Below are 14,194 nucleotides of genomic sequence, written 5' to 3'. Positions count from 1 at the left end.
AATGCCAGTTAGACAGAATGTCTGCACGTCCTTCTAACCAACTCCTGTAAAAATCCCTGAACGGATTTAGATTATCACGAAATAAAATAAAAATTAAAAATTCTAAGGACAATTACGATTATTCCTAATGCAAAACTTGAGCGCGGCTCTGTCGATGTCTCACGCTGCGTAGGCTAATTGTTTTGCGTTTCAAGGTCGTTAGCACGTCTGGCAATGATATTATTTCCACAGCAGTATTATTAGATGAAGGCGATGATGTGGAATGCACAGAGCGCGAGAATGTGTACATTAGTTCAATAGCAGTTGACGACGATGTGCAGTTCACATCGCGTGAGTGTGTTTAACAGAAGGCGTAATCGGTTGCGGCGATAGCCTGGTGCTCTCGTGCAGTGGCCAGCGAAGCTGATTTGTTTGCTGCGCTGTGGGTTCGAGTCCCAGCCGCGGCAATGTTTAATTATGTAGTTATTTGTTTATGGTTTGGCGCAGTTGCACGGACGGCAGCGACGCGACTCAATCCACGAACGGGCGCTTAGTGGCTGCGTTCTAAAATAAATAAATCAAATAATTCACAGCTTCTCGCACAATATGATACAACAGCATACTTTCGCCACTCACATCTTATATATTTCATTTCGGCAAACGGAAATGAGGAAACACTTATGAGAACGGGTAACAGAGTCCGTTTGCTCAACTATTGCAGGTGCAGTATTACGGGAACATTACACTTGGTACGCCTCAGCAAACCTTCGCAGTCGTCTTCGACACTGGCTCTTCTAACCTCTGGGTGCCATCCAGCAAGTGCCCAGACACCAGTCCTGCGTGTCGTGAGTTCTATATTTCCTGACCCGCATAATTACTGCCACGGCATGTGTGCGCTAAAGCAGACACCCTGCCATATTCGAAAATCGCAAGTGATCATTTGGATTTTCTCAGAGGCAGCATGCGAATGTGTTGAATCGTGGCTAGTAGAACGGTATATTGAGTGCGATTGCGTGTCTTCAATCGCAGGCATACACCACAAGTACTACAGCAACCAGTCGAGCACTTACGTCAAGAACGGCACTCACTTCGAGATCGAGTACGGAAGCGGCACCGTCAAGGGCGAGCTGAGCGCGGACGTGTTCGGCATCGGCGACGTGCGCGTCAAGGCCCAGACGTTCGCCGAGATCGTGGAGGAGGACGGCGAGGCCTTCGCCGCCTCCAAGTTCGACGGCATCCTGGGCCTGGGCTACCCGCAGAACGCGGTGCTGGGCGTGCCGCCCGCCTTCGACAACATGATACAGCAGGGCGTGGCCGAAAAGCCCGTGTTCTCCTTCTACCTGGACCGCAACCTCGAGGACCCCAACGGCGGCGAGGTGCTCTTCGGGGGCATCGACGAGGCCCACTACACCGGCGACGTCACCTACGTGCCCGTCACCCGCAAGGGATACTGGCAGTTTCACATGGACGAGTGCGTGCCTCCTGACCGCATGGTCGCTCCGTGTGTCGCGCTCGTGGGCTAAGAGCGTCTGCACCGTGCGGATTTACTTTAATGACGGCCGTGGTATAATGCCGAGGGAACGTAATCGATGGTTCCTTGGGGTAACGGAGTGTATTCCAAGTGAGGGCAAGTGTAGCAGGAGGCGCCAGAGACTAAGGTTGGGGGGTGAGAGCAAGGAGTTTGCAGGGACAAAATGGCCACAGCTGGCAGAGGACATGCTTAACTGTAGTAATATGGCAGAGGCTTTTGTCTTCCAGTGGACGCAGTTGAGCTGGTGATGATGATGATGATGAAGACCACTTTCGTAACCATTTTGGCAATTGTGGTGATGCTACCGCTTCGACGTTAAATCTTTATCTACCAAATTATTTTCCCAGAAAGTGGTAAAAAATACCACAATTAATATTGCTCCATTGAATTCTGGTAGGAACATAAAGAACAAAAACAGCGGAAATATAAACTTTATTGACGTATATAAAACATTAGAATAAATTATAGAAAAAGCAAGGAAAAGCTTGGTTACGCCGCACAACTCCTGGGGTGGTTTGGCTTCACGGCACATTCATTTCAGGAGCTCGCGGTTGTGTCTAAGTGCTCGCCAGGAAAGTTCACTTTCACACTTATTTTTCTTCAAGAAAGACAGATGAAAGTAATAGTTTCTATGAAAGAGCTGGTCGGGTGCCAAAGTGTGTAGTTTGTGTGGTAAACCTCAAAGGAAAGTGTCGTGCACAGCGGCTTGTGTGACTTGGCTTTAAGGCACCACGGAAACGGACGTTTAATGAAACGTGGAACCCAATTGTTAGGCGCACTTCCTCTCTTATTTCGGCTGCGTGGCTGAAGATTTGCTCTGATGCCGCCACTGTGTGCTCTCTCACACTTGACGTGTTTCATTGTCAGGCGCTTGCCACAGCTTGAAACCCATGTTAGGCTCAATGAATGTTCCCGAAAGAAATAAATAATATGTGCCCATGCTTTGCTCCCCTCAGTTCATCAGGCTTCCAAATCTAGGTATAAACAGGACTAAAGTTAAATGTTAATAAAAACATTACGCTAGAGAACAAGCCTCCAACTATCAAAATTCTTCATTCTGAAGTCCGATGTCGTCCCATTTTGCGTTGTTATTTTGGTCGCCACTGTAACAACGCTGCGCTTCCTCGAGAGAGCGACCCGAAATTTTTTAGGGTGCTAGTTTTACTCGTCGCGTTTCGAGCCTCGCAGTTATGCTGGTTCCACGGATAGAATCTAAGATGACGGCCTCCATAGCAAGGACGTTGTGATTCAGTGGTTGCTATGGTAATGTTACATAAAGGAATAAAATAATAACAGGCGGCAGCGTGATGCCCGAGCACCACAGCTAGAAACTAAACAATATCGAAGGCGTCAAAGTCGGGTCACTCAGTCCCGACATTCGTGTAAAACTTGTGGGCCAACCGTTTGCCGCAGAATGTTCCGTATGTGTCATACGATTCAGCGTTTCGTGCAGAATAAATTTAATAGCTAATTTAGTCTGTCTGTCGGTCTGTTGTTGCTAGGAAGAGAGAAAAGGAAAGTACACAGGCCTGCCCACTGGCTCAAGCCGAGCCAACATCGCTACCACATGCCGATAGTAGGAGAGTTGAAAGATGGTATAGAAAGACAGGATAGTAAAGACGCGCTAAAGACAAGGCCGATCCCGGAGGTAGTGCAATACCGGGCCAACGGGTGGCGGAAGTGAAGCAACCTTCAAACTCTCCGCCACATTTCTAAAAATAAGTCCAATTGTACCCGTGACAGATACTCTACAGGTCCGGACAATCGCTTTAGCTAAGTTAGAGCCTAGCTCGCCCCAAGGATTCTAACCGACGACCCCAAATTCCACGTCTTTACGAATCTTCATATGAACATTGCGGCTCAACCGTTTGTCGCAGAGTGTTCAGAATGGTGGCATACGATTACTAGTTAAGTTAGAGTCTAGCTCGCGGCAGGCATTCGAATCGGTGACCTATGTTAGGTGTGTTAACGCTCGATATTCGATCGCTGCCTCAGCGTCGGCTCTATATTTTTTAGTGCTCCTATCAGTGTTTTTCGTCCTGTTATTTTAGTGACGCGGTAATTATTCCTCTAATTTGTTCTGCGCAGAATCCAGCTGCCCGGCGGGGCCACCTTTTGCAAAGGAGGCTGCGAAGCTATTGCCGACACCGGTACTTCCTTCCTCGTCGGTCCGTCGCGTGAAACCGAGGAAATCAACAAGGCCATTGGTGCATCTGAAATCGCCCCAGGACAGGTGAGAGCTGCTCTCTAGCCTCGTGCGCGGACTGTGTTCCGGCTCGAGGAAACTTGGACTGCTGTGGCTGGGGTGAACTTGACCTAGATGCGCAATCATTTTCTTTTAAATATGCTCCCAAAAGCAGGGTCATAGACAAAAGCACCAGATATTTGCTTTCATGAAAAAGGAGTATGCTTTATTTGCTTGACGAATGTCTTTTCCCTGTCATTTTCTTTCACTCTTGTGCATAGAGTATCGCCCACACACCTGCTGCAAAAAAATAAATCGCTCTTTAGTCTGAACGGCTAAACGACATGAGCTACACTTCAGCCCTGTGGTAAGTATAGATAACCTTAGCCGCACATGCCTTATAGAATGCAGCGCAATGTATGACACGGGCTGCTCTTCGTGTATAGTTTCTTGTTAGCCGTTTTCTTATAACATTTCATTTCATTTAATTTAATTACCCCAAGGGTCCTTTCGGGCATTACATAGGGGGAAATAAAACTAAACAGCATTGGTAGTGCATGCACATAAGCAAAAATCGCACTTACAAGGCACCCATAGAGTACATAACAGAAAAAAAAATCTAGGAAGAACTTGAAATTATTTTTGAAAGCTGAGTATTTATAGAATAGATAGTTTTAAATGACTCCAAAAAGCTATGAAAGAAATAGCTATATACACGCGCAATACCGGGCAGGAGAGCAATACCGCAAAGAATGCAGTCAGAAACACTAAAGCAACAACAAAGCGTGGTCAGATATGGAGGCAACATGTGCAGGCAAACTGTTCCATTGTTAGATGCCAAGTAACAGAGGTGAATATTTGAACAAATTCGTGCGCACGAATATGGGGCTGATTTAAAATGGGCGGTCTAAACGAGAGAATATGTAGGCAGCAAAGTGCAGATACAATTCACGAAAGTCTGATGAACCATGATATAGTTTGTGCATGAGCGACAGGTGGGCATTTCGTCTTCTAGTTTGGAAAGGCAATAAGCTAAATTGCTGCTTAAGGCTATTTACGTTGGTTCGAAATCGTGGGCAGTAAACCTTGCTGCTTTACTTTGAAGTGATTCAATGGAGTGTACTAAGTATGCTTGATGAGGGTGCCAGATGATGGAGGCGTATTCAAGTTGGAACCTGACAAGGGATGTATAGGCTAGAAGTTTTGTTTGTTGATTAGCTTGATACAAGTTACGCTTCAGGAAACCTAATGCTTAAGCGTCCTTGTAAATAATGTACTCAATATGAACATTACAAGGAATGTCGGAAGATGAATGAACTTCTAGATATTTAATGAAACAAGATACTTCGCGGAACTGTTGTTATCTTCCAACGTTATCCTTCCAAGTGCCCTCGCCTCGTTTTAGCCGCCTGGGTCAACCAAGAATACGACCGAGTTGAATAAACCAGTCCTTTAAAGATGCCACTGCTGTACTCTTAACACCCAAACAGCAGCTGAAAACGCAGAAAAGCACGGCACGGTTCGTTTTTAAAGCGATAGCTTTGCTAGCCTCGTTGATTTAAGGTCATCGGCGCGGCACATTTGACCTTAAAGTCGGGGAGTGGTGTTGTGTCAGCCACGTGACGTACCACCGCCCCCTCGCCAGCTGTGTCCGCGTGACTAACCACGTGACCCGCCGTTCGCTTGAAAGGGAGACGGCGCCGCTCTCGCTTGCATACACACTGCCACCTCGCAGTTTCTCGCTGTGGACGAAGCGAGTCGGCCGGGTCTGCCCGCGCCGTCGGGACGTTCTCGTGGACAACGGGCTGACTCTGATCATCCGGGTGATGTTGCCCATCATGCTAAGTATTTAGCTAGAGGTAGGGAACTTAAACGGGCCAAGCTAGCGGCACGAAGAACGGGAGCGTCGACTGGCTCAACGGCGGTTGAAGGACGCCGATAGGCGGCAGCGAAGAGCTTTGGAGGCAGCCGCTGCTCCTTCTGCCTCCGCCACGGCTTCGGCGACGGACGAAGACGTTGAATCTAAGCTGGTTTAGCAGCACAGCATAACCACGCATAACAAAGCTTTCGCTTGCATAACCGGATTGAGCCCAGCTAAGTCGCAGCCATTATTTAGAGCTTTGAAGCTTCCAAAAATCGCATCCCACAAAAGTTGCCGTGCGTAAGTCCTTGTACATTAAAAAAAAAAACGCACGTCAGTCTACACCTTCACATCTTAAACAGCTTAATGGGCTCACAATCCACAGCGTGACTCATCCATAATTCCGAGTTTCTCCGGTTTGGCACGAGCATTCCAAGCACCGGCACTCCATGCACATCACCATTCTTCGTTTTCGCTCACCAGCATTCACAGGCGAGTTAGGATGACAAACTTTCTTTATCCAGTTCTTCTTATCAGACGTGGTATAATAAAATAGATTAACACCCACAACTGCACATTAAAAATATGTCTTTCAATGAAATTTCATAAAAAGAAGACATATAAACAGCGTTAGCTATGCGCGCTACGCGAATGCAGTAAGGCACGAGAGGTTAGTAGGGCATTTGCTTGGCAGGCGTGGTGTTTCATGCCGAGCGCGGCATCCCTACTCCAGGTACAATTAGAAGTATTCTTTGGTTCTTGCTTTCTTATTATTCATCATCATCAGTTTAGCTATGTATCATCACCAGCAGCAGCCTGACTGCGCCCACTGCCGGGCAAAGGCCTCTTCCGTATCTCTACACTCTACCCTGTCCTATACCAGCTGCGGCCACCCTATCCGCGCAAACCTTAATCTAATCCACCCACCTAGCTATATGCCTTCCCCTGATACGCTTGCCCTCGGTTGAAATCCAGTCCGTTACCCTTACCGACGATCGGCTATCTTGCCTTCACGTATCATGCCCTGCCCAAGGATATTTCTTCTTGATTTCGACTGGGTCATTGACCCGCGTTTGTTCCCTGACCCACTCTGCGCTCCTTCTGTCTCTTACCGTTACACCTATCATTTTCATATGCATAGTTCGCTGCGTTGTATTCATTTGCAAGTCAACCCTTTTCTTTAGCCTACACGTGTTTCTGCTCCACATTATTATATTTCTGCGCTAATTCGATGCTTAAGCATCGAATTTTATCACAGTAGATAAAATCGCAAGGAGCCTGTTAAAGAGTGTGAGAGAAGCAGACATTCGTGAGGAAATCCGCATTTGTAGGAAAGGTTTGTTCCACGGCATAGTTTATCTACGCTTCCCCAAAGCTTGTATTAAACCGGCTGCCACTTGGCGACAGAAGTGCCTCTTGAGCGCTGCGTAACTGATGAGCCACGTGCTCCAGAGAACCTTGCTCGGAATTTATCTCGTAACATTTTATTGGGAATGCCTCGTCTTGTTTTACTAATGCGTCTCAAATCGCAGAAATAGAAGAGATCTTTAGTATTTGAAGTTCATCCCTATTGACGTACTTAGTTCACTCATCCATAACTGTTTCGTTTAACTTCAACCAGCAGGTAACATCCAGACACTCAATGCGGTATGGCATGTGACTTGAACAATGACACCTGTTTTCCAACATCGCTTCTACGTAGTTGTCAATCTAAACTTCTTCCGCATCGCTCCATGTGCTCCCTTCAGAGGGCGAGCGGCCGGGGTAGCGCAGTGGTTATGGCTCTCGGCTGCTGACCTGAAAGACGCGGGTTCGATCCCGGCCGCGGTGGTCGAATTTCGATGGAGGCGAAATTCTAGAGGCCTGTCTACTGTGCCACGTCAGTGCACGTTAAAGAACCCCAGGTGATCGAAATTTCCGGAGCCCTTTAATATGGCGTCCCTAATAGCCTGCGTCACTTTGGGGCGTGAATTCCTACAAACCAAACCAAGCTTTCAGACGGCGCATATAGCATTTAGTTCGCAACAGCCGAGTTCATCCGTTGCTCTGAATAATCTTCAATTTGATTTTCCTGCTTCATTTCAGTACGCCGTGGACTGCAAACTCCTTCCCAAGTTGCCGAAGATTACTTTCCGCCTGAACAAGCATGACTTTGTCCTGCGGCCTGATGACTACATTCTGAAAGTAAGCAGTGCTTAATTTGAATTTTTTTATCACAGGCGCAATTTTTTGCAGCCAAGGCTCTTTGAGACACTGTAAAGCGTGAAGCACATTTACCTATCAGGATGTTCGTCTTTCCTAGCATCGCCTGACGGCTGTCTATGGAAAATAGTGTCAGTATACAAATATTGGTCTCACAGGGGAATTTTTTCGGGATTAACGGTGCCGCCATCTGGGGTTCCCGTGCTTACCGAGCACAACATTGCCCAAGCGGGTCTCGACCCTGAGGCAAGTATGGTCGGCGAACAGGGTGTAACCGAAAGTGAGTCACCTGTGGGCGTTGTTGCGCTCGTTTTGGTAGAGAGAGGGATGGAGAACAGGTGCCACAGATCAGGTTGAAGATTTTTTCCCCTAGGAAGTGAACTAACACATTAGAGAGGTTTAGCATAGCGCGATCCGCGGCTGCTGCCGTTGTCCGCTTCTGCGCATCGCCACTGCGCACTGTTGCATTTGGGTTGCAAGCCCCAAAGGTAGCGTTGGCCTGGCGGCCTGGGGCAAAGCTGGAAACATCCGAAGGTGCCGGCAAAGGATGAGTCGACTGGCAACAGAACAACTTGTTTATTCTGGCATCTCAAAAGAGCAGCCGGTCAGGGCGACCACGTTACTCGAAGGGCGAAATCGAAGTCTCTCTCTCGGCGTCCGGGGCAGCGGCTTTTTTTATACCCTCGGAGTCGAGGGCAAGAAGGAACGGCTGGGGAAGAGGCGTCCGATACGGCGACGCTTGAACATGTCCAGACGTGACGGGCGCGTCCGCCAGGCCGGCGCCGGTCAGACCTCCTCGCCTCCCAGTTGGGGAGCTCCTCTCCCCGGCTGCCGCGCTTTGACAAGCGTGGGCAAAACATGCACACACACACACACGCACGCACGACGACACGTGGCACTGAAACCTGCCTGGACGCGCTTGGCGGGAGGCGTTGCGGCAGCGATGAACGAAGCCGCGGCATCCGGTGCATCCGCGCCGGCTACACCGCGCGCTGTAGGCGAGACGTAACAGACCGCCCCGCCGGGAGAAGGAGATCCCGATGGTCAGGGGACTGCATCCGCTGTCCAGAGGGATGTCGCTCGATGATGCTCGTAAACGAAACCGGTCGTCCCTCGACGTTGCTTGAGCGCAGCGCACAGAGAAGGCCTCGTTCTCAGGTTCAGGATCACACAGGGCACTGCAAAGTCACTTCAGGAGAGTTGCCATTTTTGTGCTCGTTCCCAGCAAGCGTTAGAACTACGCCGAAACGCAACCGCTCAGTCAGCAAGCACGAGACAACCCTCACTAAGCTCTGCCAGGCTCTTTCCCCTTTTATACTACTGCCTAGTTCCTTACAGTAGTCAAGCAGCACTCAGAACGCGTCCACAAATTGGAAAATTGCACTAGAAAGCACATAATCACTTTGAAACACTAAACAAAAGCAATATGTTAAAAATCCTGCCTCAGGAAGAAAACATCACTAACAAACAACTTTGAGGCGGATTCCTACGTTAGGGGCTTCGACTTAAGCCATCGGCGTTACCGTTGAGACTCCCCTTTTTGTAACGCACCTCAAAGGAATATTGTTGCAAAGCTAGGCTCCAGCGCAGGAGGCGGCCATTTTTGGGAGAGATGGTCTGCAGCCATTGGAGAGGGCAGTGATCCGTCTCAATGATAAACCTCGAGCCGGCTAGGTAGCATGACAATTTCTGAACGGCCCACACGAGACACGCACACTCTTTCTCGGTGGCGCTGTACGCCTGCTCACGACAGGTCAGCTTACGACTAGCATACAGGACGGGGTGTTCCACTTCTCCATTGTCCCTTTGGCACAGTACAACGCCCATGCCTCGCTCACTAGCATCGCACTGAACAACGAACCCTTTTGTGTAGTCTGGCGATCGTAGCACAGGCTGGCTTGTTAATGCGCTCTTTAAGGCGCTAAAAGCTCTTTCCTTTGTCTCGCTCCAAACGACTGTTTGGGGCTCTGTTTTTCTTAGAGCATCCGTCAGGGGAGCCGCGATATCGGAGTACCTGGGGATGTACCTCTGATAATAGCCGGCGACACCTAAGAACGACCGAATATCGGTCTTCGTGCGCGGTTGCGGGAAGTCTCGCACAGCGGCCACCTTTATTTCAGAGGGGCGGCGACGACCCTGTCCAATCACGTGACCGAGGTAGACAACCTCGGCCTGTGCTAATTGGCACTTGGGAGCCTTGACTGTCAAGCCCGCTTCGCGCAGGCGGGTTAGCACTGCCCGCAAGTGTGCCATATGCTCAGACCAGGAGGCGGAGAATATCGCTACGTCGTCTAAATACGGTAAAGCGAATTCTTCCTGTCCCCGCAACACTTTGTCCATGAGGCTTGAAAAGCAGTATGGCGCGTTCTTCAAACCAAAACTCAAAACTTTAGGACGGAATGTTCCCATTGGTGAAATGAACGCCGCATACCTACTAGCCTCTTCTGTAAGTGGAACCTGCCAATAACCCCTGACAAGATCTAGGGTGGAAATAAACTGAGCGCTACTAACTTTCTCAAGGCGCTCCTCGATGTTAGGGATCGGATAAATTTGATCCTTAGTAATGGAATTAAGCCTGCGGTAGTCGACGCAAGGACGAGGTTCCTTGCCCGGTACCTCAACTAAAATCAAAGGGGAGGTATAATCACTCTCACCCGCCTCAATAACTCCGAGCTGTAGCATTTTCTTTACCTCGGCCTCCATAATATCGCGCTGGCGGGGTGACACCCGGTACGCCTTGGATCGTACTGGCTCTGGGGAGGTAAGTTCTATATCATGCGTAAGGACAGAAGTCCTACCAGGCCTCTCAGAGAACTGACCTTGAAACTCTTGTAAGAGTTGGTGTAGTTCGGTTTTCTGCTCAGCTGACAGCGGTGCTTTAATGATTAAGTCACTAATGACCTGATCAGTGTCTTCCCTGTTCGTCACTGAGCCTAGTCCCGGAAGCTCGACCGGAAGCTCTTCTAACTTTCCCGTGTCAGTCATTTCCTCTCCAGTACCTGGTGCCTTCAACGCTACAGGCTCAATTTTATCCAGTTCTGACGTGCTCGGAATATCAGCTTGCTGCGCCTCCGACCCTTTCTCATTGTTCGACAACGTCGGCCCCGCAACTACCGCCTTTGCAGCGAGCTCCCGAACTCTCGATCCGGTTAAGGCCTCAACGCTAGCCTCACCAAACAAAAGCCCCTTCTCGCGCAGGAGGTGATCGGACCTGTTCGAAAATAGGTACGGGTACTGGGGGGGGCAGCATAGATGACACTACGGCCTCCGTCTCAAGTGCTCCGAAAGGTCCTTCAATAAGCACTTTTGCTACGGGCAGACACACGCTATGAGCTTCCACGGCTTGCTTGATCCATGCGCACTCGCCCGTGGACATATCGGGTTCTACGTAAGAGGGGTGAACTACATCCATTGTAGCTGCGGAATCACGAAGCACTCGGCACTCTTTCCCGTTCACGAGGAAGTCTCGCATGTAAGGCTCGAGAAGCTTCATGTTCTCGTCAGTGCTACATAATGACAAACACACGACTTCTCTTTTTGTTTCTGGACACTGCGCCGAAAAGTGACCCGGCTTCTGGCACGTATAACACACGCGCGCTTGCCTCGCCTCGAACCGCTTTCTGCGTTCGGCTTCGGCTGCCGCCGTCTCCTTACGTTGGGTCGGACTGCTTTCACTCGCATCCGCACTACGCGTGTCCCCCCTTGCTCTCATGGGTGTGAACTTCGGCCTCTCAGACTTGGAGCCAAATTCACCCTTTTGACCGTCCTTAGCTCCGCGAGCCCGACGCGTCACAAACTCCTCGGCTAGCTCGGCGGCTTTAGCCACTGTACTAACGTCTGACCTATCCAAGACCCAGTACCGCACGTTCTCAGGTAACCGACTATAAAACTGTTCCAGCCCGAAACACTGCAGAATTTTCTCGTGGTCACCAAACGCTTTCTCTTCTTTGAGCCACTCCTGCATGTTTGACATAAGCCTGTAGGCAAACTCTGTATATGACTCATTTCTGCCTTTTTCATTTTCCCGAAACTTCCGACGGAACGCCTCCGCTGACAGCCTGTACTTTTTTAGCAGACTTGATTTCACTTGGTCGAAATCCTCTGCCTCCTCTCTCTTCAAGCGAGCGACTACGTCGGCCGCCTCGCCGGGTAACAAAGTGAGCAAGCGCTGTGGCCACGTTTCCCGAGAGAACCCCTGCTTCTCGCACGTTCGCTCAAAGTTAACCAGGAACAAACCAATGTCCTCTCCAAGCTTAAACGGCCGCATCAGGTCAGTCATTTTGAACGATACCCGTTCTCCTGCACCGTGTGCCTGACTTCCATTACGAGCGCGTTCCATCTCTACCTCGAGACGCTTCATTTCCAAAGCGCGCTCTTCTTTCTCTTTATCTTTTTGATCTTTAGTTCGCGCTCGTCTTTCTCTTTTTGCTCTTTACGCTCGCGCTCCTCTTTTTGCTCCCTCTCCTCAATGGTCTCAAGGCATTCCGACAGCTCGTCATCCTCAGCCTCCAACTCAAGAATAGCCCTTAGCAGTTCTGGTTTTCTGAGTTTGTCTGAGACATCCAGACCCAACTCTCTTGCAAGCTCCAGCAATTTCGGTTTGCGCAACGACTTCAAATCCATGGCTGCTCCGAATGCTGCTTTCTCTACTGCCTACTATTGTCTTGCCGCAAACTAACCCGGCAGCAACGACAACCACAATTACCAGCTCTGTTTCTGACACTAACAAAAGCCTGGCAAAACTCAGAAGAAGAAAGTCCCGCACTCACCAAACCTCGCAGCCAAGAATTCAGCGCAGTCGTTCCGCTGCAGGCAACCAGTCATCACACAGGGCTCGTTGCACTGCTCCCGGATGGTCGTTGTGCTGCTCAGCATACAGTTGACCGCATATCTTCGCTGCTGGCCTCCGTTGTCGGGATCCCACCGCTGGCAACCAGTTGTTGCATTTGGGTTGCAAGCCCCAAAGGTAGCGTTGGCCTGGCGGCCTGGGGCAAAGCTGGAAACATCCGAAGGTGCCGGCAAAGGATGAGTCGACTGGCAACAGAACAACTTGTTTATTCTGGCATCTCAAAAGAGCAGCCGGTCAGGGCGACCACGTTACTCGAAGGGCGAAATCGAAGTCTCTCGGCGTCCGGGGCAGCGGCTTTTTTATACCCTCGGAGTCGAGGGCAAGAAGGAACGGCTGGGGAAGAGGCGTCCGATACGGCGACGCTTGAACATGTCCAGACGTGACGGGCGCGTCCGCCAGGCCGGCGCCGGTCAGACCTCCTCGCCTCCCAGTTGGGGAGCTCCTCTCCCCGGCTGCCGCGCTTTGACAAGCGTGGGCAAAACATGCACACACACACACACGCACGCACGACGACACGTGGCACTGAAACCTGCCTGGACGCGCTTGGCGGGAGGCGTTGCGGCAGCGATGAACGAAGCCGCGGCATCCGGTGCATCCGCGCCGGCTACACCGCGCGCTGTAGGCGAGACGTAACAGACCGCAGCACGCGCTGATTGGTTCCGAGACAGCAGGCTTGCGTGCAGCTGACCGGCACTTGACGGGCTGCCCTAGGAAGCGGATCGCGGATGGCGCTATGCTAAATCTCTCTATTGTCCCCACTTCAATTTTTCTCAGTTCGGACCAGCCAGCTGCTGTAAGCACAGCCCTCACGCTCGCCGCTGTGTTTCGTGTTCTCCAGGTGACCCAGGAAGGAACGACTTTCTGTTTGAGCGGCTTCAGCGGTCTCGACATCCCGCCACCGATGGGCCCACTGTGGATCCTCGGAGACATGTTCATCGGCCGCTACTACACCATCTTCGACAGAGGAAACGACCGCGTTGGCTTCGCCGAGGCCCGCTGACCTGTCCACGCGCAGTGATCCCGGATCGTGTGTGCCAGCCCTCGGGCAACATAGCAAGACGAACTGAAAGCGCGCGTGAGTTTTTGTGTACATCGGACCAGTCGTTATCGTGCATGCTTGCCGTATGGGGCCCACATTGTGCCGCCACGTCCTCGGCTCTTCTTTCTTTCTGCTGACACTTCGCTTCCATGGTCGGCAGCACTACGAATGAGCTACCCGCCGTGGAAGACGGAATAAAAGAGAATGCATTTCAGACAATATACATCAGCGCACCTATGTAAGCGTGTTGGCCATGGCATGTTTGCGAGTTTGAAATAAATGGAGTCTGTTCCATATATTGTGAACCAGCTTCCCTTTTGTACACTAGGACAGCCAAGTTCACACAACCACAACCATTAGGAATACTGTAGTATCCAGCCCGATCGGATTCCATACGCAGGGGCAACGTTCCACCAAAAAGTTCGATGAAATATTCAAGTGAAGCCCGGTTTGTAAACAGCAACTACGACGCCGTTGCTAAGCTGTCTGGACAAGATGGCCTCCCGATCGAGAAAAAATCACGTGATTTCCTCCACACTTTTTTCCCA

At 50.4% G+C, this 14,194-nt stretch overlaps 1 protein-coding gene across 1 annotated transcript in view; it reads left to right on the top strand.

Annotated features, from left to right (window-relative positions):
- LOC144121889 (lysosomal aspartic protease-like) overlaps positions 1-13,942 on the top strand; it is a 22,472-nt gene extending 8,530 nt beyond the window's left edge. The window contains exons 3-7 of the mRNA XM_077655312.1: positions 701-824; positions 1,009-1,450; positions 3,599-3,743; positions 7,642-7,740; positions 13,446-13,942. Coding sequence (XP_077511438.1) covers positions 701-824; positions 1,009-1,450; positions 3,599-3,743; positions 7,642-7,740; positions 13,446-13,607 — 972 coding nt within the window. The 3' untranslated portion in view covers positions 13,608-13,942. The remainder of the gene's footprint in view (positions 1-700; positions 825-1,008; positions 1,451-3,598; positions 3,744-7,641; positions 7,741-13,445) is intronic.
- Positions 13,943-14,194: the final 252 nt, after the last annotated feature.

Source organism: Amblyomma americanum, chromosome 2, assembly GCF_052857255.1.
Source record: "Amblyomma americanum isolate KBUSLIRL-KWMA chromosome 2, ASM5285725v1, whole genome shotgun sequence".
NCBI classification, from domain to species: Eukaryota; Metazoa; Arthropoda; class Arachnida; order Ixodida; family Ixodidae; genus Amblyomma; species Amblyomma americanum.
The sequence above is the reverse complement of the archived record's forward strand: the minus strand, read 5'-3'. Positions and strand labels throughout refer to the sequence as shown.